The 22,977-nt window shown below is 46.9% G+C and overlaps 5 protein-coding genes across 15 annotated transcripts in view; 1 reads left to right on the top strand and 4 right to left on the bottom strand.

The window, feature by feature from the left end:
• Positions 1-15,293, bottom strand: part of LOC146752210 (uncharacterized) — a 44,596-nt gene extending 29,303 nt beyond the window's left edge. The window contains exons 1-14 of one of the 2 annotated variants that reach the window (XM_085532961.1): positions 15,152-15,293; positions 14,785-15,053; positions 14,657-14,677; positions 14,534-14,554; positions 14,407-14,427; positions 14,278-14,298; positions 14,140-14,160; positions 14,020-14,040; positions 13,904-13,924; positions 13,773-13,793; positions 13,649-13,669; positions 13,528-13,548; positions 13,405-13,425; positions 12,746-13,316 (exon numbers count right to left, since the gene is read on the bottom strand). In XM_085532961.1, coding sequence (XP_085389087.1) covers positions 13,162-13,316; positions 13,405-13,425; positions 13,528-13,548; positions 13,649-13,669; positions 13,773-13,793; positions 13,904-13,924; positions 14,020-14,040; positions 14,140-14,160; positions 14,278-14,298; positions 14,407-14,427; positions 14,534-14,554; positions 14,657-14,677; positions 14,785-14,833 — 435 coding nt within the window. In that variant the 5' untranslated portion in view covers positions 14,834-15,053; positions 15,152-15,293 and the 3' untranslated portion in view covers positions 12,746-13,161. Of the gene's footprint in view, positions 1-12,745; positions 13,317-13,404; positions 13,426-13,527; positions 13,549-13,648; positions 13,670-13,772; positions 13,794-13,903; positions 13,925-14,019; positions 14,041-14,139; positions 14,161-14,277; positions 14,299-14,406; positions 14,428-14,533; positions 14,555-14,656; positions 14,678-14,784; positions 15,054-15,151 lie in introns of those variants that run through there. The other variant, XM_085532960.1, reaches the window with a different exon arrangement.
• LOC146752209 (uncharacterized) overlaps positions 1-22,077 on the top strand; it is a 59,755-nt gene extending 37,678 nt beyond the window's left edge. The window contains exons 3-5 of one of the 3 annotated variants that reach the window (XR_014940907.1): positions 19,407-20,734; positions 20,829-21,098; positions 21,206-22,077. The gene's annotated coding sequence lies outside the window, so the exon portion shown is untranslated. Of the gene's footprint in view, positions 1-10,043; positions 10,109-19,406; positions 20,735-20,828 lie in introns of those variants that run through there. The other 2 variants (XR_014940906.1, XR_014940909.1) reach the window with 2 other exon arrangements.
• LOC107321550 (myelin-oligodendrocyte glycoprotein-like) lies at positions 1,640-18,291 on the bottom strand. 2 transcript variants are annotated; one of them, XM_085532933.1, is made up of 4 exons: positions 17,932-18,291; positions 17,238-17,579; positions 3,496-3,600; positions 1,640-3,184 (listed from the first exon to the last, which is right to left on the bottom strand). In XM_085532933.1, exons 1-4 carry the CDS (start codon positions 18,029-18,031, stop codon positions 3,111-3,113), a joined length of 621 nt encoding a protein of 206 aa, XP_085389059.1. In that variant the 5' UTR covers positions 18,032-18,291; the 3' UTR covers positions 1,640-3,110. The 2 variants fall into 2 exon arrangements, with proteins under 2 accessions (XP_085389059.1, XP_085389058.1); XM_085532932.1 differs by lacking the exons at positions 17,238-17,579; positions 17,932-18,291 and adding exons at positions 3,966-4,307; positions 4,445-5,022.
• On the bottom strand, positions 6,092-9,615 carry LOC146752211 (uncharacterized). 7 transcript variants are annotated; one of them, XM_085532937.1, is made up of 20 exons: positions 9,332-9,615; positions 9,201-9,221; positions 8,940-8,960; positions 8,809-8,829; positions 8,684-8,704; positions 8,428-8,573; positions 8,183-8,329; positions 7,932-8,080; positions 7,809-7,829; positions 7,684-7,704; positions 7,555-7,575; positions 7,439-7,459; positions 7,311-7,331; positions 7,194-7,214; positions 7,069-7,089; positions 6,954-6,974; positions 6,832-6,852; positions 6,711-6,731; positions 6,588-6,608; positions 6,092-6,499 (listed from the first exon to the last, which is right to left on the bottom strand). In XM_085532937.1, the coding sequence occupies exons 8-20, from the start codon at positions 7,975-7,977 to the stop codon at positions 6,345-6,347; spliced, it is 432 nt and encodes a 143-aa protein (XP_085389063.1). In that variant the 5' UTR covers positions 7,978-8,080; positions 8,183-8,329; positions 8,428-8,573; positions 8,684-8,704; positions 8,809-8,829; positions 8,940-8,960; positions 9,201-9,221; positions 9,332-9,615; the 3' UTR covers positions 6,092-6,344. The 7 variants fall into 7 exon arrangements, with proteins under 7 accessions (XP_085389063.1, XP_085389069.1, XP_085389067.1 ...); XM_085532943.1 differs by lacking the exons at positions 8,183-8,329; positions 8,428-8,573; positions 8,684-8,704; ... (2 more) ...; positions 9,201-9,221; positions 9,332-9,615 and having other exon boundaries at positions 7,809-7,952; positions 8,060-8,182; XM_085532941.1 differs by lacking the exons at positions 8,183-8,329; positions 8,428-8,573; positions 8,684-8,704; ... (2 more) ...; positions 9,201-9,221; positions 9,332-9,615 and having other exon boundaries at positions 7,439-7,575; positions 7,932-7,952; positions 8,060-8,182.
• Positions 10,407-11,389, bottom strand: LOC107321551 (butyrophilin subfamily 3 member A2-like). The gene is made up of 2 exons (XM_085532978.1): positions 11,192-11,389; positions 10,407-10,838 (listed from the first exon to the last, which is right to left on the bottom strand). Exons 1-2 carry the CDS (start codon positions 11,289-11,291, stop codon positions 10,489-10,491), a joined length of 450 nt encoding a protein of 149 aa, XP_085389104.1. The 5' UTR covers positions 11,292-11,389; the 3' UTR covers positions 10,407-10,488.
• Positions 22,078-22,977: the final 900 nt, after the last annotated feature.

The raw sequence follows: 22,977 nt of genomic DNA, 5'->3' as shown, positions 1-22,977 counted from the left end.
ATGGCAGATGATAAATGCATACAATGGCAGATGATAAATGCATACAATGGCAGATGATAAATGCATACAATGGCAGATGATAAATGCATACAATGGCAGATGATAAATGCATACAATGGCAGATGATAAATGCATACAATGGCAGATGATAAATGCATACAATGGCAGATGATAAATGCATACAATGGCAGATGATAAATGCATACAATGGCAGATGATAAATGCATACAATGGCAGATGATAAATGCATACAATGGCAGATGATAAATGCATACAATGGCAGATGATAAATGCATACAATGGCAGATGATAAATGCATACAATGGCAGATGATAAATGCATACAATGGCAGATGATAAATGCATACAATGGCAGATGATAAATGCATACAATGGCAGATGATAAATGCATACAATGGCAGATGATAAATGCATACAATGGCAGATGATAAATGCATACAATGGCAGATGATAAATGCATACAATGGCAGATGATAAATGCATACAATGGCAGATGATAAATGCATACAATGGCAGATGATAAATGCATACAATGGCAGATGATAAATGCATACAATGGCAGATGATAAATGCATACAATGGCAGATGATAAATGCATACAATGGCAGATGATAAATGCATACAATGGCAGATGATAAATGCATACAATGGCAGATGATAAATGCATACAATGGCAGATGATAAATGCATACAATGGCAGATGATAAATGCATACAATGGCAGATGATAAATGCATACAATGGCAGATGATAAATGCATACAATGGCAGATGATAAATGCATACAATGGCAGATGATAAATGCATACAATGGCAGATGATAAATGCATACAATGGCAGATGATAAATGCATACAATGGCAGATGATAAATGCATACAATGGCAGATGATAAATGCATACAATGGCAGATGATAAATGCATACAATGGCAGATGATAAATGCATACAATGGCAGATGATAAATGCATACAATGGCAGATGATAAATGCATACAATGGCAGATGATAAATGCATACAATGGCAGATGATAAATGCATACAATGGCAGATGATAAATGCATACAATGGCAGATGATAAATGCATACAATGGCAGATGATAAATGCATACAATGGCAGATGATAAATGCATACAATGGCAGATGATAAATGCATACAATGGCAGATGATAAATGCATACAATGGCAGATGATAAATGCATACAATGGCAGATGATAAATGCATACAATGGCAGATGATAAATGCATACAATGGCAGATGATAAATGCATACAATGGCAGATGATAAATGCATACAATGGCAGATGATAAATGCATACAATGGCAGATGATAAATGCATACAATGGCAGATGATAAATGCATACAATGGCAGATGATAAATGCATACAATGGCAGATGATAAATGCATACAATGGCAGATGATAAATGCATACAATGGCAGATGATAAATGCATACAATGGCAGATGATAAATGCATACAATGGCAGATGATAAATGCATACAATGGCAGATGATAAATGCATACAATGGCAGATGATAAATGCATACAATGGCAGATGATAAATGCATACAATGGCAGATGATAAATGCATACAATGGCAGATGATAAATGCATACAATGGCAGATATATACATACAATGGCAGATAAATACAATGATATAATTATTAAAATTATGAATACTGTTCTCTGATCAAAAATATTAAGTCATTTAAAATTTGCTGTAACATAAGGGTTGCTAATATAAATGTGTTAACAAAGATGGTGGTAGATAGTCACAGGTTATTAGCAAAGGAAAACTCACCAACATCAATGCCTTGACCAGAAAACTGAGGAAGTCTCCACTGTGGAGCAGCCTCCAAGAGATGCTGCCTTAGAGGTGGTCAGCCCTTAAATGAGGTCTCAGAGGAGGTGGAGTTGAGGTCCACCCCTTCTGGGAGCACAGCTAGATTACTCTCACCTGTGCTCCCACAGCTGACCCAGTACTTGCCTCAGCTGATTAATCAGAGGTTCAAGCTGTGATTTCCCATACACTCCACCCCTTCACAGTGTGAACCAATGATTAGGTGAGTTTTCCCTATTACAGAGACCCAACACGATGCTGATACAATTTTCATAATCTTCTGTGGGCCAGTGCTTGATAGATGTTACTAGAGACAAGCCATCTTAAGGTGCAAGTCTATCTGCGTTTCATCAGTCCAAACAAATCGTCCTGTGATGGTCCTAGAGGCTTAGAGTCTTAGGGAGAGTAGTACAAATGTTTCAAGGGTACTAGGAGGGGAAGGTCCGCCTTCCTGGGTAAGATACAGGCCATATTCTTATCTTGGGTCAAACTACTCTCAGGAATTTCACAGATAACCCTGGACCTTGCACCTTCTGTGGGTTTATAGCCCATCCTCTTTTCTGCAGATAAGCTGTTAACAAACCTGCTGCTTGTCCCACTGCCTCTAATGAGTCAGATTTCAACAGGAGATCGTCAATATAATGATATAAATTGATGTTATCCGGTTTCTCCCAATTAGCCAGGTCATGCACCACCAAATTATGACAATAGGTGGGAGAGTGCACGTACCCTTGTGGTAGGACCAGAAAAGTTCATTGCCTGCCCTCCCATGTAAATGCAAACTGATCTTGCAATTCTTCACTGATTGGAAAACTGAAGAATGCATTTGCTAAATCTAGGACACAATGGTATGCTTTAATATCTCTACTTGGTGTGTCCATTAGGGAGGCAATATTGGGTACAGCCACATGAATAGTCGGTGTGACCTTATTCAGTTCTCTATAATCTACTGTCATTCTCCACGTTCCATCCGACTTCCGCACTGGCCATATTGGGGAATTATATGGGCTATGTGCAGGCCTTATAATTCTTTCTAATTCCTGCACCATTTTCATTATTTCCTCTTGCTTACCCGGGAGTCTATACTGTTTCACATTGGTGATCTAGTGTGGCTTTGGCAGACAAATAGGCTCATGTTACATGTTTTGGAAACAGATACCCAAAGATTATTGTAAGGTAGAATAGTACAAAGTTAGTAATAAATATTCAAAGATTATTGTAAGGCAAAATAATAGAAAGATGGTAATAAATATTCAAAGATTATTGGAAAGTGGTGGAAGGGGCTGGGAGGACTCACTCTCTGCTCTGTGCTCTCTGCTCTGTGCCGCTGGAAAACAAAGCAGAGGAAGAGGTGGTCAGTGGGGCAGCTTGGTTTGTTGGGACAACTCCACAGAGTCTGGACCTTTCCACCTGCTCCAAGGTCCAGCCACATTCTTATCCTATTAATCCTCTCCTTTTACCCCTTCCTTCATTCCCAAAAGAAAGGAAAACATTATTAAATGAGCAACATGAAAATCTAAGAAAAATCCCCCCACTTCCTCCTGTGTAGCTCCATGGAGAAGAGCTCAGCACCACCCCAACCATCCCTGTTCCTGCACAACACCTCCCTGTGCTCCGTCCCCTCTGCTCTCAGCTCACCTTGCATTCTATAGAGAAAAACGTTGAAGAAACCTGACCCAAACAGAAGTGTGATGACCACAACCAGAGCCACCTTCCAGGGTCCTTCATTCTCACAAAAAGGATCTGGAAAATGCAACAGGAAAATGGTTCCTTTTTCATTCCCATCAGTGGAAAAGAAAGACTCAGCCTTGGGTGACCAGGGAACCCAAAGGGGCAGCAACCAGGGAGCAGTGACACACAACAAGCAACACCAGCTTGGCACAGGAGAGAAGTGGAGGAGAAGCTCAGCATCGTGTGCCCACTGCCACTGAGACACGAAGAAACCCATCCCAGAAACCCAACCCAACCACCTCATCCATGCAGATCCATCCCCAAATCACACCATGCACCCACTGCAACTCCAGAATCTCATGGGGCAGTTCAACCCAGACCTCTTCCAAAGGCTGCTGTCCTTCAGCTCTATATCCATAGACACCCCAGCCACTGACCTGACACCTCCAAGTTCAGCTCAGCTTCTGCAAAGTGGTCACCATCTTGCACAACACAGCTATATGTGCCACTATCTGCGGAGGTCACTGCAGTGATGAGCAGATCCAGGTTTCCATCAGACAGGCCATTCCTGAGCAGTTCTGTCCTCCCTTTATATTCCTCCATCTGCTCCAGGTCCAGTCCATTTTGGTAGTGGTGCACAAGCCCAGCACACCGGTGCTGGATCCATCTGATGTCTGAACTCCAAGCATTCTTACGTGGGGACAAATGACAGCGCAGCACAACGTCCTGTCCCACGATGGCAGTGACATGAGGGTTTGGTGCCACCAGCCAGAACTGGGCTGTGCAATGAGAAGGGTACAGAGAGATGATGAGATGGTGGGCTGGGTGCTGGGTTTGGGTCCTCCCTGAACCACGGCCACTCCCTGGACCCACAGTAACACCCGTGCCAGGCACAGCAGCCCCACCAGACTCCTACCTGATCCCAGATGGAGGAGGTGCAGAGCCACGAGATGAGCCAGGAGGGTCCTCCAGGGATGGGAGAAACTGGGGTGGTTGCAGTCTGATGTGAAGCCCATCTGTGCTGGAGGAGAGGAGGGGGGAAGGAGTTGGGGAAAGGAGAGAGAGGAAGGAGACTGAGAAGGAGATGGTGGAGGAGATGGATTAGAAGATGAATAAAAAATGGTTAAACTATGAGAAAAGAAGACTCAGAAATGAGGTGGTGAATGAAATGGAGAAGGAGTTGGTGAAGGAGATGATGGAGAAGAAGATTTGGAAAGAAGGTGGGGAAAAAGTTTGGGAAGGATATGCAGGAAGAAGCTGTAGGAGAACAGAAAGGCTCAGAGGATTACAGCCAGCAGTAGAGGAGGGGATGGGGTCACTCAAACGAGTTCCATGAGCACAGCCACCACCGCCTTGGGCAGTGCCAGTGCTCCTCACAGGCTGCAGGGCAGAGCAGGTGACCCCCCAAGGATTTCGCCTACAAGGAGCCCCACAGAGACAGAAACCCCTCACCTGAGCTGCAGGAACTGCACGGCTACACCCAGCTTCGACCTTTGTTCAGCTCCAGGGTGTGGTAATTCCCTTTGATGAACTTTACTCCTTTTGGCAACAGAGCAAATGGTTGAGGTCCTCTGAACATCGCATTGCAGCTTCATGCACAGCCCTGGGGCTCTGCAGCCACCAGCATCATGGAGCCAGAAGCATTGCCATGGCACAGCCATGGGGTGTACTCAATGAGCTTGTTCTGAGCCATACCCAAGTTGTGATGGTTTCTTTGGTCAATGAGAATTTGTAATTAACCGACCTTTAATGCAGGAAGTATTGAATCTTTGCCCCCAGAACCACTCTTCTTATGGTGAAGGGTTTGTGGGGACCAGGAAGGGTTTGTGGGGAAGGTGGGTAATGGCTCAGTGCACTCAGTGGATGCAATCTGTACTGCTTTAATGAAGGAGAGCTGTAATGGCAGGGAGTGAAAGGAGGAGGGCCATCCCCTGGGATGTGTGCTGGAAGCATTTTATGCTCCAGGCTCATTCTGCAGCACCCAGCCGAGCCACAAGCAGCTGGGTGAGCTCTTGGTTAATGGTTACCATCAGCACAGCGGGATGAGGAGTGTGCAACTGAACCGCCAGGAGGAACCATTGGGGCTGCTGTTTCTTTGGACTGTCAATGTGAGTGATGGTGGTTGACTCAGAGGAGAATCCCCCACACACACACTTTGGGGCTCATGGGACCAGCACTGAAGTGTGGGGCTGTTCTCATAGCACCGCAATGGTACACGAAGGGCTGCCATCGCTGCTCCCTTCTTGAGGAAGGATGGTGTGGGTTTTTTAAGTTATAATTATAGATTTTTTTTCCAGTATCCTTTATTTAATTTTCTTGGTTTTGTGTATTTTTTTGTTTATTAATTTCTTTTCTTCCTTTTTTTCTCCCTGGAGGGAGCCTTGTTATACTGGGAATGCCACTCAGGGTGATAAGGGTCAGCTTGTTCTCCAATAGAGCCCACAGTCCTATCGTTCAAGGATGAAGGCTCAGCATGTTCCATGGAACCAAACCCCCAGTAAATGATAACAATCAATGATCCATTACAATCAGCAGTTATTCTTTATTATATGGTAGGAGCCAACAGGGTTTACAACCAAAGCAGTTTTCTACCTTGGGTTCTGCATGCAGTTTTCTGTTTCCAAAAGTGTTTTGTACACATTGGAATTCCACAAATCCTGATACATGGTCATATTATTTCCCTACGTATCCATATCTTATCCAGGCTCTCTGCCTTCCTCCTGTATTCTTCCTTTCAATTGGATTTGAGTTGGAGGTCGCACATCCTCATCTCGGTGCTCCCTTGGGCAGCTTTGTCTCACAGAACTGCAGAGTTCTCACTCAATAAAAAACACTTGCTCTTCTTGGTCCTGCTGTGGCTTTGGACTTAGCGTGGGTTCAGTATCCTGTGCAGTGCGTGCTCTACGAAGCTGAACTCGTGTGGTTGCTGCGAGGCGCGACTCATCTCTCAGTTGTCTTCTGGATGGTTCTTCTGGAACAAACAAGCAGCAGATGCTGAGGTGGGACAGCCTGTCATCCCATGGGAAACCCCACATTGCTTTGGGTTGGGGAAGACTCACCAGATGCTTCAGTTTGTTCCACTGGAAAATAGAAAGAAAAGCAACACGTGATGAGTGGAAAGTCTCATCCCACAGCTCACATAGATAGGACCCCTTCTTTTTAATTTGGGTAGGAGCACTCACCCAGGTTTGCAACTTGTTCCTCTGCAATTGAATTAAAAAGATGAGAAGGGTCACCTGATCACCGCATGGCTGATCACATGGGAATACCCCAAATCTCATTGATTTGGGAAGGAAGACTCACCCAACATTGCATCCCTTCTCTCTGCAAAGAGAAGCAGAAACAATGCATGATGAGAGGAACAGCTCAACCCACAGCTCACACAGGAAGACTCCAGCATTTTTTATTCGGGAGGGGAGACTAACCTATTTTGAAACTGTGGTCCTCTGGAAAAGAAAGAGTAAAGTAACACAGGATGATAGCAGCATCTCATTCCACGGCTGATACCCTTTTATTTCTACTTTGAGAGGGAGGACTCACCCAATTCTGCAGTGTGTTTCTCTGCAAAAGAAAGAGAAAGACATGGTGAGATGGGTCAGATGATATTCCATGGCTGATCCCATCGGAAGAGCCCACACTCCTTCAGTACAGGAAGGGAGACTCACTCAGATCTGCAACAATTGAATCTGTAAAGGAAAAGCAGAAACAGTTTGTGATGGGAGGAAAATCTCATCCCACAGCTCCCATAGGAAGATCCCAGTGTTTTTGGAGGGGAGACTCACCCATCTCTTCACAGTGATCCTCTGGCAAAGAAAGAGAAAAGCAGTGCATGGTCAGAGGGAGTTTTTTATCCCATACGCAGCCCCTTGGGAAGACTCCAGATTCCCTCAGTTCAGTGACTGCTACTTACCCAGCAGTGATCTCCATATCTCTGCAAAAAAGGAGAAAGCACCGCATGATGAGGTGGGACAGCTTGTCATCTCATGGGAAACCCCATATTCTTTGGGTTAGGAGAAGAAGACTCACCCAGTGCATTGGTTTGTTCCTCTGAAAAGAAAAGGAAAAGTAGTGCATGGTGAGAGGATCATCTCATCCCACAGCTCACACAGAAAGAACCCCCTTTTTTTAAAATCAAATCTGGGAGGATGGACTCACCGAGTTTTACGGCTTGTTTCTCTGCAAAAGGGAGACAAAAGCAATGGATGATGCAAAGGGTCAGATTATCATTGCATGGATGCTCCCATGGGAAGACCCCAAATCTCTTTGGTTTAGAGACTCACCCAACACTGTGTCCCTTTTCTCTGGAAAGAAAAAACAGAAACAGTGCACAGTGAGAGGAAGAGCTCATCCCACAGCTCATACAGGGAGACGCCAGCATTTTTAATTTGGGAGGGAGGACTCACCCAGTTCTGCAACTTGATTCTCTGCAAAATAAACCATTAAACGCATGATGAGAATGGTGAGATGCTCATCTCGTGGCTGAACCCGTGGGAAGAACCCAAATTCCTTCAGTGCAGGGAGTGTGACTTACTCAAGTCTGAAGTATGAAAGTCTGCAAAGGAAAAGCAGAAACAGTGTGTGATGAGAGCAGCATCTCATCCTACAGCTCACACGGGCAGTCTCTGGTGTTTTTAGTTCGGGAGGGGAGACTCACGCATTGATACATTCTGCATCCCTGGAAATGGAGGAGAAATGCAGTGCATGGTCAGAGGGGAATTTTCATCCCATATGTAGTGCCATGGGAAGACCCCAAATTCCCTGTTTAGTAACTGCAACTTACTCAGCTGATAATTCCAAATGTCTGCAAAAAAGAAAGAAGAATCTCTGTGTGATGAGGTTTGGTATCTTCTCATCCCATGGCAAACTCCATGGCCCATTGTTTTGGGAAAGAAGACTCACCGAATTTTTCAGTTATTTCTACTGGAAAAGAGAGAAGAGCAATGCACGATAAGAGGAACGTCTCATCCCACGGCTCACACAGGCAGAGCCCCTTTTTCTTTCCTCATATGGGAGGGAGTTCTTACCCAGTTTTGCAGCCAGTGTATCTGTGAAAGAAACAAATGAGAAAAGCACAGTGAGAAGGGTCAGACGGTCATCCCATGGCTGATCCCATGGGAGGTTCCTAAATCTCTTTAGTTTGGGGAGGGTGACTCACCCAACTTTGCATCACTACTCTCTGCAAAGGAAAAAAAGAAATAATGTGTGATGAGGGGAACAGCTCATCCCACAGCTCACAGTGGTAAAACACTGTAACAAATAAGACTGTAAAGGGAGACTCACTCAACATCGGAGGTAGTTTCACTGGAAAAGAAAGAGCAGAGTAGTCCATGGTCAGGGGGTGCAGCTGCTCATCCCACAGCTGATGCCACGGGGAGATAAAAAATTCCCATAGCATTGGGAAGGAGACTTACCCAGCATTGCATCTTTTCTCTCTGCAAAATGGAAGCAAAAGAAATGCATGGTTGGAGGAAAGAGCTTCTGATCCCATGACTGCTGCCATGCCCCGACCCCAAATCTTTTTGTTTTGGGAAGGAGCCAATGACCACTTGGGTCCCAAGATGGAATTAAGCCAATAAGAAGGAAAAAACAAAGCACAATGGCTACAGATGGACAGTGAGAACAGCTTATCGTATGAAGACCTAAAGTTCTTTGGTTTGCCAAATAAAACTCACCCATTCTTTCAGCTTGTTCCACTGGAAAAGAAAGAAAAAAGTAGTGCATGGTCAGAGGGGGTAGGTGCTCATCCCACGGCTGATGCCATGGGGAGATCCCAAATTCCCTCAGTATGGGGAAGGAGACTTACCCAGCATTGCATCTTTACTCTCTGCAAAATGGAAGCAAAAGAAATGCACGGTCAGAGGGAACAGCTTCTGATCCCATGGCTGCTGCCATATGCACAACCCAGATGTTTTTGTTCTTGGAAGTGGCCAATGAGAACTCTCATTCCAATAGGAAGGAACAGATTGGGCAAGAGTTCTACATGTGGATCAATCCAGATCAACACAACCCATTACCCCAGTGCATCCCACAGCACCAACACATCCCATGACCCCAACACATCCCAAGGCCCCAAAGATCCCATGGCATAAACCCGGCATTATGCAGTCTTCTATCAGTTCTATTAAAGGGACTTTGGTGGTGGAAGGGGGTGGAAGGACTCACTCAGCTCTCTTCTCTGTGCCACTGGAAAACAAAGCAGAGGAAGAGGTGGTCAGCAGAAAAGATTGGTTTGTTGGGACGACTCCAAAAGGTCTGGACCTTTCCACCTGCGCCATGGTCCAGCCACATTCCTATCTTCACCCACACCCCTTTCCTTTTTCCCCTTTTTTTTTTCTTCCCTAAAGAAAGGCAAACCTTATTTAATGAGCAATATGGGAATCTCAGGAAAAATCCCCCTTCCTCCTTCTGTGTAGCTCCATGGAGCAGAGCTCAGCACCACCCCAACCATCCCTGTACCTATACAACACCTCCCTGCTCTCCGTCCCCTCTGCTCTCATCTCACCTTGCTTTCTCAGGAGAAAAGCAATGATGACAAATGACCCAACCAGAAGTGTGACGACCAGACCCAGAGCAACCTTCCAGGGATGGGTGAACTGGGATGAGGGATCTGGAAAAAAACCTCAGGAATAGGTTTCAGTTTACATTCCCATTAGTGGAAAAGCAAGACAGCTGTGCGAGATCAGGGAACCTAAGGGGCAGCAACCAGGGAGCAGTGACATACAATGGCAGCAACACCAGCTTGGCACAGGTGGAGGAGAAGCTCAGCATCGTGTGCCCACTGCCACTGAGACATGAAGAAGAAACCCATCCCAGAAAGCCAGCACAACCACCTCATCCATGCAGATCCATCCCCAAATCACAACGTGCACCCACTGCAACTCCAGAATCTCATGGGGCAATTCAGCCCAGACCTCTTCCAAAGGCTGCTGTCCTTCAGCTCTCCATTCATAGACACCCCCCCTACTGACCTGACACCTGCAGATTCATCACAGCTTCTGTATAGTCATCACCATCATGCACAACACAGCTATATGTGCCACTATCCGCGGAGGTCACTGCAATGATGCGCAGATCCAGGTTTCCATCAGACAGGCCATCCCTGAGCAGTTCTGTCCTCCCTTTATATTCCTCCATCTGCTCCAGGTCCTCTCCATTTTGGTAGTGGTGCAAGAGCTCAGCAGATCCGTGCTGGATCCATCTGATGTCTGAACTCCAAGCATCTTTGCAAGGGGACAAATGACAGCGCAGCACGACATCCTGTCCCACAATGGCAGTGACATGAGGGTTTGGTGCTACCACTGTGAGCTGGGCTGTGCAATGAGAAGGGCACAGAGAGATGGTGAGATGGTGGCTGTGTGGATGTGGGGGCATGGAGCAACACAGGGTGAGTCGGTGTGTGCTCCATCCCATGTCAAAGCATTGGAGAGGGAGCAGGAGGGAGTGGGGAAGGATTCCTGGGGGTGGGAGCCCACTCACAACATGTGGTGGAGTTGCAGAAGAGGCAGAATTTCTACCCAAAATCACACGTTTCATGAAAGAACCACAGTGAAAGTGAAACCCAAGCAGGGCTGGGTGCTGGGCTTGGGTACTCCCTGCCCCATGGCTACTCCCCAGACCCACAGCAACACCTGTGCCAGGCACAGCAGCCCCACAGGACCCCTACCTGATCCCAAATGGAGAAGGTGCAGAGCCAAAAGATGAGCCAGGAGGGTCCTCCAGGGATGGGAGAAACTGGGGTGTCTGCAGCCCGATGTGAAGCCCATCTGTGCTGGAGGAGAGGAGGGGGGAAGGAGTTGGGGAAAGAAGAGAGAGGAAGGAGACTAAGAAGGAGATGGTGGAGGAGATGGAGTAGAAAATGGATTAAAAAATGGTTAAACGATGAGAAAAGAAGACCGGGAAATGAGTTGGTGAATGAAATGGAGAAGGAGTTGGTGAAGGAGATGATGGAGAAGAAGATTTGGAAAGAAGATAGGGGAAAAGTTTGAGAAGGATATGCAGGAAGAAGCTGTAGGAGAACAGAAAGGCTCAGAGGGTTACAGCCAGCAGTGGAGGAGGGGATGGGGTCACTCAAACACGAGTTCCATGAGCACAGCCAGCACCGCCTTGGGCAGTGCCAGTGCTCCTCACAGGCTGCAGGGCAGAGCAGGTGACCCCCAAGGATTTCCCCTACAAGGAGCCCCACAGAGACAGAAACCCCTCACCTGAGCTGCAGGAACTGCACGGCTACGCCCAGCTTCTACCTTTGCCCATTATATTTCTGTGCCCACCTACTACCTTTGCCCAGCTCCAGACTGCGATAATTCATTCAGAGGAACTTTACCCCTTTGGCAATGGGGCAGACAGTTGGGGACCTCTGAACCCCAACTTCCCATTGCAGCTTCATGCACAGCCCTTGGGCTCTGCAACCACCACCAGCAGCATGGAGCCAGGAGAAGCATTGCCATAGCACAGCCATGGGGTGTGCTCGATGAGCTTGCTCTGAGCCGTACCCAAGTTGTGATGTTTTCTTTGGTCAATGAGAATTCGTAATTAACCAACCATTACTGCAGGAAGAATCAAATCTTTGCCCCCATGGAAATCCCAGAACCACTCTTCCCATGGTGAAGGGTTTGTGGATATCAGGAAGGGTTTGTGGGGAATGTGGGAAATGGCTCGGAGCACTCAGTGCATGCTGTCTGGATTGCTTTAATGAAGAAGAGGTGTAATGGCAGGGAGTGAAAGGAGGAGGGCCGTCCCCTGGGATGTGTGCTGGAAGCATTTTAGGCTCCAGGCTCATCCTGCAGCTCCCACCCAAGCAAAAAGCAGCTGGATGCGCTCTTCATTAATGGTTACCATCAGAACTACTGGGATGAGGAGCACGTGGCTGAACTGCCAGGAGCAACCATTGGGGCAGCTGTTGTTTATTTGGGCGTTCAGTGTGAGTGATGGGGGTCCTTGTGTAGGAGAGACCCTTCACCATAGCCTTCTATGGTGCTCACAGGGTCAGCTCTGAAGTGTGGAGCTGTTCTCATAGCACCAAGAAGGGACACGAAGGGCTGCCATCGCTGCTCCCTCCTTGAGGAAGGATGTTGTGGGTTTTTTAAGTTATTCTTATAATTATAGATTTTTTTTTTCCAGTATCCTTTATTTAATTTTCTTGGTTTTGTGTATTTTTTTGTTTATTAATTTCTTTTCTTCCTTTTTTGCTCCCTGGAGGGAGCCTTGTTTTACTGGGAATACCACTCAGGGTGATAAGGGACAGCTTGTTCTCCAATAGAGCCCACGGTCCTATCACTCAAGGATGAAGGCTCAGCATGTTCCATGGAACCAAACCCCCAATCACTGATAACAATCAATGATCCATTACAATCAGCAGGTATTCTTTATTATATGGTAGGAGCCAACAGGGTTTACAACCAAAGCGGTTTTCTATCTTAGGTAACGCATGCAGTCTTCTATTTCCAAAAGTGTTATGTACACATTGGATTTCCACAAATCCTGATACATGGTCATATTATTTCCCTACGTATCTATATCTTATCCAGGCTCTCTGCCTTCCTCCTGTATTCCTTTCAATTGGATTTGAGTTGGAGGTCGCACATCCTCATCTCGGTGCTCCCTTGGGCAGCTTTGTCTCACAGAACTGCAGAGTTCTCACTCAATAAAAAACACTTGCTCTTCTTGGTCCTGCTGTGGCTTTGGACTTAGCGTGGGTTCAGTATCCTGTGCATTGCGTGCTCTACGAAGCTGAACTCGTGTGGTTTCTGCGAGGCGCGACTCATCTCTCAGTCGTCTTCTGGATGGTTCTTCTGGAACAAACAAGCAGCAGATGCTGAGGTGGGACAGCCTGTCATCCCACGGGAAACCCCACATTGCTTTGGGTTGGGGAAGACTCACCAGATGCTTCAGTTTGTTCCACTGGAAAAGAGAAAGAAAAGCAACATGTGATGAGAGGAACATCTCTTCCCACAACTCACATAGATAGGACCCCTTCTTTTTAATTTGGGCAGGAGCACTCACCCAGGTTTGAAAGTTGTTCCTCTGCAATTGAAGTAAAAAGATGAGAAGGGTCAGATGATCACCGCATGGCTTATCACATGGGAATACCCCAAATCTCTTTGATTTGGGAAGGGAGACTCACCCAACATTGCATCCCTTCTCTCTGCGAAGACAAGCAGAAACAACGCATGATGAGAGGAACAGCTCAACCTAACACTCACACAGGCAGATGCCCTTTTATTTCTACTTGGAGATGCAGGACTCACCCAGTTCTGCAGTGTGTTTCTCTGGAAAAGAAACAAAAGATAAACAAGTAATCAGAAGGGTCAATAAATCATCCCATGGCTGATCCCATGGGAAGACCCCACATTCCTTCAGTACAGGGAGGGAGACTCACTCAGATCTGCAACAATTGAATCTGTAAAGGAAAAGCAGAAACAGTGTGTGATGGGAGGAGCATCTCATCCACTGCTCCCATAGGAAGATCCCAGAGTTTTTGGAGGGGAGACTCACCCATCTCTTCACAGTGATGCTCTGGCAAAGAAAGAGAAAAGCAGTGCATGGTCAGAGGGTGTTTCTCATCATACACAGCCTGTTGGGAAGGCTCCAGATTCCCTCAGTTCAGTGACTTACTCAGCTGAAACCTCAGTGTCACTGGAAAAAAAAAAAAAAAAAAAAAAAAAAAAGGGGAAAACACTGCATGATGAGATGGGACAGTTTGTCATCCCATGGGAAGCCCCATATTCATTGGGTTTGGGGAAGAAGACTCACTCAGTGCTTCAGTTTGATCCACTGGAAAGAAAAAGAAAAGCAATGCATGGTGAGAGGAGCATCTCATCCCACAGCTCACACAGAAAGAACACCCATTTTTTTAAATCAAATTTGTGAAGGTGGACTCACCAAGTTCTTCAGCTTTTATCTCTACAAGAGACATAAGCAGTGGATGATGCAAAGGGTCAGATTATCATCTCATGGCTGATCCCATGGGAAGACCCCAAATCTCTCTGGTTTAGAGAGGGAGACTCACCCAACACTGTGTCCGTTTTCTCTGGAAAGAAAAAGCAGAAAAACTGCACAATGAGAGCAACATCTCAACCAACAGCTCACACAGGGAGATCCCAGCATTATTAATTTGGGATGGAGGACTCACTCAGTTCTGCAACTTGATTCCCTGCAAAATAAACCAATAAACACATGATGAGAAGGGTCAGATGCTCATCCCATGGCTGATCCCGTGGGAAGACCCCAAATTCCTTCAGTGAAGGGAGAGTGACTTACTCATCAGTAAAGCACGTAAATCTGCAATGGAAAAGCAGAAACAGTGCATGATGAGAGCAACATCTCATCCCACAGCTCATACAGGCAGTCTCCGGTGTTTTTAGTTTGTGAGGGGAGACTCACTCGTAATTCTGTAGTACAGCTCTGGAAATGGAAGAGAAGTGCAGTGCATGGTCAGAGGGCAATTTTCGTCCCATATGCAGTCCCTTGCAAGACCCTGAATTCCCTGTTTAGTAACTGCAACTTACTCAGATAAAGTTTCCACTTGTCTGCAAAAAAGAAAGAAGAGTCTCTGTGTGATGACATTTGATAGCTTCTCATCCCATGGGAAACTCCATGGTACATTGTTTTGGGAAAGAATACTCACCAAATTTTTTTGTTATTTTCACTGGAAAAGAAAGAGAAAAGCAATGCACGATGAGAGGAACGTCTCAACCCACTGCTCACACAGGCAGAGCCCCCTTTTACTTTTCTTCTATGGGAGGGAGTTCTCACCCAGTTTTCCGGCCAGTGCATCTGTGAAAGAAACAAAAAAGCATGGTGAGAAGGGTCAGACGGTCATCCCACATGTGATCCCATGGGAGGTTCCTAAATCTCTTTGGTTTGGGGAGGGTGACTCACCCAACTCTGCATGACTTCTCTCTGCAACGGAAAAACAGAAATAATGTGTGATGAGTGGAACAGCTCATCCCACAGCTCACACTGGTAGAACACTGTAAAAATAGGACTGTAAAGTGAGACTCACTCAACATCGGAGGTAGTTTTACTGTAAAAGGAAGAGCAGAGCACCGTGTGGTCAGTGGGGGCAGCTGCTCATCCCATGGCTGATGCCATGGGGAGACCACAGATTCACCCAGTATGGGGAAGGAGACTCACCCAGCGCTGCATCTTTTCTCACTGCAAAACAGATGGAAAGGAAATGCACAGTCAGAGGGAACAGCTTCTGATCCCATGTCTGCTACCATGCCCAGACCCCAAATATTTTTGTTCTGGGGAGAGGCCAATGACCACTTGAGTCCCAAGAAGAAATTAAGCCAATAAGAAGGAAAAAACAAAGCACAATGGCTGCAGATGGTCAGAGAGAACAGCTTCCCATAGGAAGACCCAAAGGTATTTGGTTTGTCAAATAAAACTCACCCATTCTTTCAGCTTTTTCCACTGGAAAAGTAAGAGAAAAGCAGTGCATGGTCAGAGGGGGCATCTGCTCATCACACGGTTGATGCCATGGGGAGATCCTGAATTCCCTCATTATTGGGAAGGACACTTACCCAGCATTGCATCTTTTCTCTCTGCAAAATGGAAGCAAAAGTAATGGTCAGAGGAAACGACTTCTGATCCCATGGCTGCTGCCATATGCACAACCAAGATATTTTTGTTCTGGGAAGCGGCCAATGAGAACTCTCATTCCAAGAAGGAATTAAACCAATAGGAAGGAACAGATTGGGCAAGAGTTCTACATGTGGATCAATCCAGAACAACACAACCCATTACCTCAGTGCATCCCAGAGCACCAACACATCCCATGACCCCAACACATCCCAAGGCCCCAAAGATGCCACGGCATAAACCCAGCACTCTGCAGACTTCTATCAGTTCCATTAAAGGGACTTTGGTGGAAGGGGCTGGAAGGACTCACTCAGCTCTCTGCTCTGTGCCACTGGAAAACAAAGAAGAGGAAGTGGTGGTCAGTGGGACAGCTTTGTTTGTAGGGACGACTCCAGAGGGTCTGGGCCTTTACACCTGCCTCATGGTCCAGCCATTATCCATTATAATCCATTACTGTCTTCCCACCAACACCCCTTTCAATTTTCCCCTTTCTTCATTCCCAAAAGAAAGGCAAACATTATTTAAGGAGCAATATGGGAATCTCAGGAAAAATCCCCCTTCCTCCTCCTGTTTAGCTCCATGGTGAGGAGCTCAGCACCACCTCGGCCATCCCTGTCCCTGCACAACATCTTCCTGAGCTCCATCCCCTTTGCTCTCAGCTCACCTTGCTTTCTATGGAGAAAAACAATGACGACAACAGATGACCCAACCAGAAGTGTGACGACCACAACCAGAGCCACCTTCCAGGGATGGGTGAACTGGAGAGAGGGATCTGGAAAAAATCTCAGGAATTAGGTTCCTTTTACATTCCCATAAGTGGAAAAGCAAGAGTCAGCCTTGGGAGACCAGTGAACCCAAAGGAGCAGCAACCAGGGAGCAGTGACACACAATGGCAGCATCCCCAGATTGGCACAGTTGGAGGAGATGCTCAGCATCGTGTGACCACTGCCACTGAGACATGAAGAAACACATCCCAGAAACCCAACCCAACCACCTCATCCATGCAGATCTGTCCCCAAATCATACTATGTGCCTGCGCCAACTCATGGGGCCATTCAACCCAGACCTCTACCAAAGGCTGCTTGTTCAAAGGCATCTCTCCATCCACAGACACCCTAGCCACTGACCTGACACCTCCAGCTCCACCGCAGCTTCTGCATAGGCATCACCATCTTCCACAACACAGCTATATGTGCCACTGTCAGCAGAGCTCACTGCAGTGATGCGCAGATCCAGGCTTCCATCAGACAGGCCATCCCTGAGCAGTTCTGTCCTCCCTTTATATTCCTCCATCTGCTCCAGGTCCTCTCCATTTTGGTAGTGATGCACAAGCCCAGCAGATCCGTGCTGGATCCATCTGATTTCTGAGCTCCAAGCATCCTTGCAAGGGGACAAATGACAGCGCAGCACGACGTCCTGTCCCATGATGGCAGTGACCCGATGGTTTGGTGCCACCACCCTGAACTGGGCTGGGCAATGAGAAGGGCACAGAGAAGTGGTGAGATTGTGACGGTGTGAATGTGGAGGCGTGGAGCGGCACAAGGTGAATAGGTGTGTGCTCCATCCCACGTAAAAGCACTGGAGAGGGAGCAGGAGGGAGTGGGGAAGGATTCCTGGGGGTGGGAGCCACTCACAACGTGTGGTGGAGGTGGAGAAGAGACAGAAATTCTACCCCAAATCACATGTTTCATAAAAGAACTGAAGTGAAAGTGAAACCCAAGCAGGGCTGGGTGCTCGGCGTGGGTCCTCCTTGCACAATGGCAGCTCCACAGACCCACCGAAACATCTGTGCCAGGCACAGCAGCCCCACAGGACCCCTACCTGATCCCAGATGGAGGAGGTGCAGAACCACAAGATGAGCCAGGAGGGTCCTCCAGGGATGGGAGAAACTGGGGTGACTGCAGCCCGATGTAGAGCCCATCTGTGCTGGAGGAGAGGAGCGGGGAAGGAGTTGGGGAAAGGAGAGAGAGGAAGGAGACTGAGAAGGAAATGATGGAGGAGATGGAGTAGAAGATGGATAAAAAATGGTTAAACGATGAGAAAAGAAGACAGGGAAATGAGGTGGTGAATGAAATGAAGAAGGAGTTGGTGAAGGAGATGATGGAGAAGAAGGGGGAGAAGATTAGGAAAGAAGATGGGGAAAACGTTTGGGAAGGATATGCTTGAAGAAGCTGTAGGAGAGCAGAAGAGTTCACAGGGTTGCAGCCAGCAGTGGAGGAGGGGATGGGGTCACTCAAACACAGGTTCCATGAGAACAGCCACCACTGCCTTGGGCAGTGCCAGTGCTCCTCACAGGCTGCAGGGCAGAGCGGGTGACCCCCCAAGGATTTCGCCTACAAGGAGCCCAACAGAGACAGAAACCCCTCACCTGAGCTGCAGAAAACTCACAGCTACGCCCAGCTTCTACCTTTGCCCAGCATCTTCCTGTGCCCAGGTCCAAACTGCGATAATTCTCTCTGATGAACTTTACCCCTTTGGCAATGGGGCAGACAGTTGGGGAACTCTGAACCCCGACCTCCCATTGCAACTTCATGCACAGCCCTGGGGCTCTGCAGACACCAGCAGCATGGAGCCAGGAGAAGTATTGCCTTGGCACATCTGCGGACTACACTCCATCAGCTTGCTCTGAGTATTGCCCAAGTTGTGATAGTTTCTTTGGTCAATGAGAATTTGTAATTAACCAACCATTAATGCAGGAAGTATTGAATCTTTTCCCCCGTGGCAACTCCAGAGCCACTCTTCCCATGGTGAGGGGTTTGTGGGGAAGGTGAGCCATGGCTTGGTACACTCAGTGCATGAAATCTGGATTACTTTAATGAAGGAGAGCTGTAATGGCAGGGCGGGAAAGGAGGAGGGCTGTCCCCTGGGATGTGTGCTGGAAGTATTTTAGGCTCCAGTCCTGTTCAGCAGCTCCCAGCCAAACAACAGGCAGCTGGATGAGCTCTTGGTTAATGGCACAGCTGGATGAGGAGCACGTGACTGAACTGCCAGGAGGATGCTTTGGGGCAGCTGTTGTTTCTTTGGGCGTTCAGTGTGAGTGATGGGGGGCGCTGTAGAAGAGAGACCCCCCCCCACAACTCCTTTTGGGTCTCACGAGGTCAGCTCTGAGGTGTGGGGCTGTTCTCATAGCACCAAGAAAGGACACAATGGGTTGCCAGCACTGCTCCTCCCTTGAGGAATGATGGTGTGTTTTTTTTAAGTTATTGTTATAATTATAGATTTTTTTCAGTATCCTTTATTTAATTTTCTTGGTTTTGTGTATTTTTTGTCTACTAATTTCTTTTCTTCCCTTTTAGCTCCCTGGAGGGAGCCTTGTTCTGCTGGGAAGGCAATGCATGGTATGAAGGGCCAGCTTGTTATCCCATGGAGCCCACAGTCCTTTGGTTCCAGAATGAAGTCTCAGCCTGTTCCATGGAACCAAACCCCCAGTAACGGAGAACAATCAGTGACTGATAACTATCAGCAGGTATCCTTTATTATATTACAAATGAGAATAGTTTTAACACCCAACACAGTTCTCTGTCTCAGCTTCTGTGTGCATGCTTGTATTTCCAAAAGCATTATGTATTCATTGGATTTCCACAAAGCGTGATACATGGTCACACGCTTTCCCAGTCTGTCCATATCTTATCGAGCATTGCATGTTTTCTTTCTGCAAAATGGAAGCAAAAGAAATGCATGGTCAGAGGAAACAGCTTCTGATCCCATGGCTGCTGCCATATGCACAACCAAGATGTTTTTGTTCTGGGAAGTGGCCAATGAGAACTCACATTCCAAGAAGGAATTAAACCAATAGGAAGGAACAGATTGGGCAAGAGTTCTACATGTGGATCAATCCAGAACAACACAACCCATTACCTCAGTGCATCCCAGAGCACCAACACATCCCATGACCCCAACACATCCCAAGGCCCCAAAGATGCCACGGCATAAACCCAGCACTCTGCAGACTTCTATCAGTTCCATTAAAGGGACTTTGGTGGAAGGGGCTGGAAGGACTCACTCAGCTCTCTGCTCTGTGCCACTGGAAAACAAAGAAGAGGAAGTGGTGGTCAGTGGGACAGCTTTGTTTGTAGGGACGACTCCAGAGGGTCTGGACCTTTCCACCTGCCCCATCGTCCAGCCATTATCCATTATTATCCATTATTGTCTTCCCACCAACACCCCTTTCAATTTTCCCCTTTCTTCATTCCCAAAAGAAAGGCAAACATTATTTAATGAGCAATATGGGAATCTCAGGAAAAATCCCCCTTCCTCCTCCTGTTTAGCTCCATGGTGAGGAGCTCAGCACCATCCGACCATCCCTGTCCCTGCACAACACCTTCCTGAGCTCCGTCCCCTCTGCTCTCAGCTCACCTTGCTTTCTATGGAGAAAAACAATGATGACAGCAGATGACCCAACCAGAAGTGTGACGACCACAACCAGAGCCACCTTTCAGGGATGGGTGAACTGGAGAGAGGGCTGTAGAGAAAAGGAATGCAAAGTTGGGTGAGTCCCTCTCCCCAGACCACAGAGATTTGGAGTCCTCCCACAGGATCAGCCACGGGATGATCATCAGACCCTTCCCATCATGTGTTTCTTACTTGTTTGTTTCTTTTGCAGAGAAAGAAGCTGAAAACTTGGGTGAGTTCTCCCTCCCATATTAAAAAACAAACGGGTCTGCATGTGGGAGTTGTGGGATGTCATTCCTCATCCCATGTTTCTTTATTTTTTGCAGAGAAAGAGAATTCATCACTGAGTAAGTTGTAGTCATGGAACTGATGATATTTGGGGTCTTCCCAAGTAGCTGCATATGGGATGACCAATCCCCTCTGACCATGCACTGCTTTTCTCTTTCATTTTCAGAGGAAAAAAGTAAAGAGATGAGTGAGACTCCCCTCCAAAATTGAAAACATTGCGGTCTTCCTGTGTGAGCTGTGGGATGAGATGTTCCTCTCATCGTGCATTTCTGCTTTTCCTTTGCAGGGATGACAAAAGGCAAAGATGGGTGAGTCTCCCTTCCTGAACCAAACAGATCTGGGGTCTTTTCATGGCATCAACTGTGGGATGATAACCTGAGACTTCTCATCATGCATTGCTTATGTGCTTCTTTAGAAAAACACACTATAGGACAGGGTGAGTCTTCCTTCCTCCCAGCCCCCCCCAAAAAACACGGGGGTATTCTGAGCTGGGGATGAGATGTTTCCCCCATCATGGACTGCTTTTCTCATCCCTATCCAATAGAACGAACTGAAGAATTAGGTAAGTCTACTCCTCTGAACCAAAGGAATATGCAGTTTCCCGCAGGATGACAAGTTGTACCATCTCATCATTTATTACTTTTCTCCTTCTTTTCCAATGGTAGAAACAGAAGAATCGGGTGAGTCTTCCCCAACCCAAAGCAATGTGGGGTTTCCCATGGGATAGTAGGCTGTCCTGCCTCAGCATCCGTTGCTTTTCTCTTTATTCTCCAGAAGAACCATCCAGAAGAGGACTGAGAGATGAACTTTGCCTCACAGAAACCACAGGAGTTCAGCTTCATAGACCACAAATTGCACAGGATACCGAATCCACGATAAGTCCAAGCCAGCAAGGAAACCCACAGCAGGACTACGATGAGCCAGTGTTTGTATTGAGTGAGAACCCTGCAGTTCTGTGAGCCAAAGCTGGCCCAGAAAGCACCGAGATGAGGATGTGCAACCTCCATCTCAAATCCAATTGCAAGAAAATAACCATAGAAAGGAAGAATACAGGAGGAAGGCAGAGAGCGTGTAAAAGATACGGACATGTTGGGAAATAGTGTGATCATGTATCAGGGTTTGTGGAAATCTAGTGAATATGTAAATACTTTTGGAAATATATGCATGCACACAGAAGCTGAGGTAGAGAACTGCTTTGGGAGTTCTATTCTCTGTTCTCTCTGTAATAATACAAAACTATTCTCTTTTGTAACACAATAAAGGATACCTGCTGCTGGTTATCAATCATTGATCGTTATCAGTTACTGGGGGTTTGGTTCCATGGAACAGGCTGATTCTTCATCCTGGAACCAAAGCATCGCAGGATCCATGGGAGAACAAGAGGAACCTTCTACCATGCATTGCCTTCCGAGCAGAACAAGGCTCCCTCCAGGGAGCTAAAAAGGAAGAAAAGAAATTAATAGCCAAAAAATACACAAAACCAAGAAAATTAAATAAAGGATACTGAAAAAAAAAATCTATAATTATAAGTATAATTTAAGAAACCTACACCATCCTTCCTCATGTCTCTTTGTGGTGCTATGAGAACATCCCCACACTTCAGAGCTGACCCCGTGAGCCGCAAAAGGGGTTGGGGGTTGTGGTCTCTCCTTCACGATGACCCCCATCACTCACACTGAACGCCCAAAGAAACAACAGCAGCCCCAAAGCATCCTCCTGGCAGTTCAGTCACGTGCTCCTCATCCAGCTGTGCCATTAACCAAGAGCTCATCCAGATGCTTGTTGCTCGTCTGGGAGCTGCTGAACGAGCCTGGAGCCTAAAATGCTTCCAGCACACATCCCAGGGGACGGCCCTCCTCCTTTCACTCCCTGCCATTGCAGCTCTCCTTAATTAAAGCAATCCAGATTTCATGCACTGAGTGCATCAAGCCATGGCTCACATTCCCCACAGACCTTTCTATGTCCCTCAAACCCCTCAACATGGGAAGAGCGGCTCTGGAGTTGCCTCGGGGGCAAAAATTCGATACTTCCTTCATTAATGGTTGGCTAATAACAAATTCTCATCGACCAAACAAACCATCACAACTTGGGTACGGCTCAGATCAAGCTCATGGAGTGCAACCTGCATGCTTCTTCTGGATCCATGCTGCTAGTGGCTGCAGAGCCCCAGGGCTGTGCATGAAGCTG

This window comes from Coturnix japonica, unplaced genomic scaffold, assembly GCF_054131305.1.
Source record: "Coturnix japonica strain WE unplaced genomic scaffold, WE-NBRP24 Scf050, whole genome shotgun sequence".
Taxonomy (NCBI): Eukaryota; Metazoa; Chordata; class Aves; order Galliformes; family Phasianidae; genus Coturnix; species Coturnix japonica.
Note: the sequence above shows the minus strand (reverse complement) of the source record. Positions and strands in the feature narration are given on the sequence as shown.

Coding starts and splice junctions, on each gene's coding strand:
- LOC107321550 (XM_085532933.1), bottom strand. CDS start 18,031: ATGGGCTCTACATCGGGCTGCAGTCACCCCAGTTTCTCCCATCCCTGG. Junction 17,580..17,931: donor CCTCCTCCATCTGGGATCAG/GTAGGGGTCCTG, acceptor CTCATTGCCCAG/CCCAGTTCAGGGTGGTGGCA. Junction 3,185..3,495: donor TTTTCTCTATAGAATGCAAG/GTGAGCTGAGAG, acceptor TTTGTTTTCCAG/CGGCACAGAGCAGAGAGCAC.
- LOC146752211 (XM_085532937.1), bottom strand. CDS start 7,977: ATGCGTTTAATGGTTTATTTTGCAGAGAATCAAGTTGCAGAACTGG. Junction 7,576..7,683: donor GAAACAAGCCGTAAAACTCG/GTGAGTCCATCC, acceptor TTTTCTTTTCAG/AGGAACAAACCAATGCACTG. Junction 7,215..7,310: donor GGATCACTGTGAAGAGATGG/GTGAGTCTCCCC, acceptor TTTCCTTTACAG/ATTCAATTGTTGCAGATCTG.
- LOC107321551 (XM_085532978.1), bottom strand. CDS start 11,291: ATGGGCTTCACATCGGGCTGCAGACACCCCAGTTTCTCCCATCCCTGG. Junction 10,839..11,191: donor CCTTCTCCATTTGGGATCAG/GTAGGGGTCCTG, acceptor CTCATTGCACAG/CCCAGCTCACAGTGGTAGCA.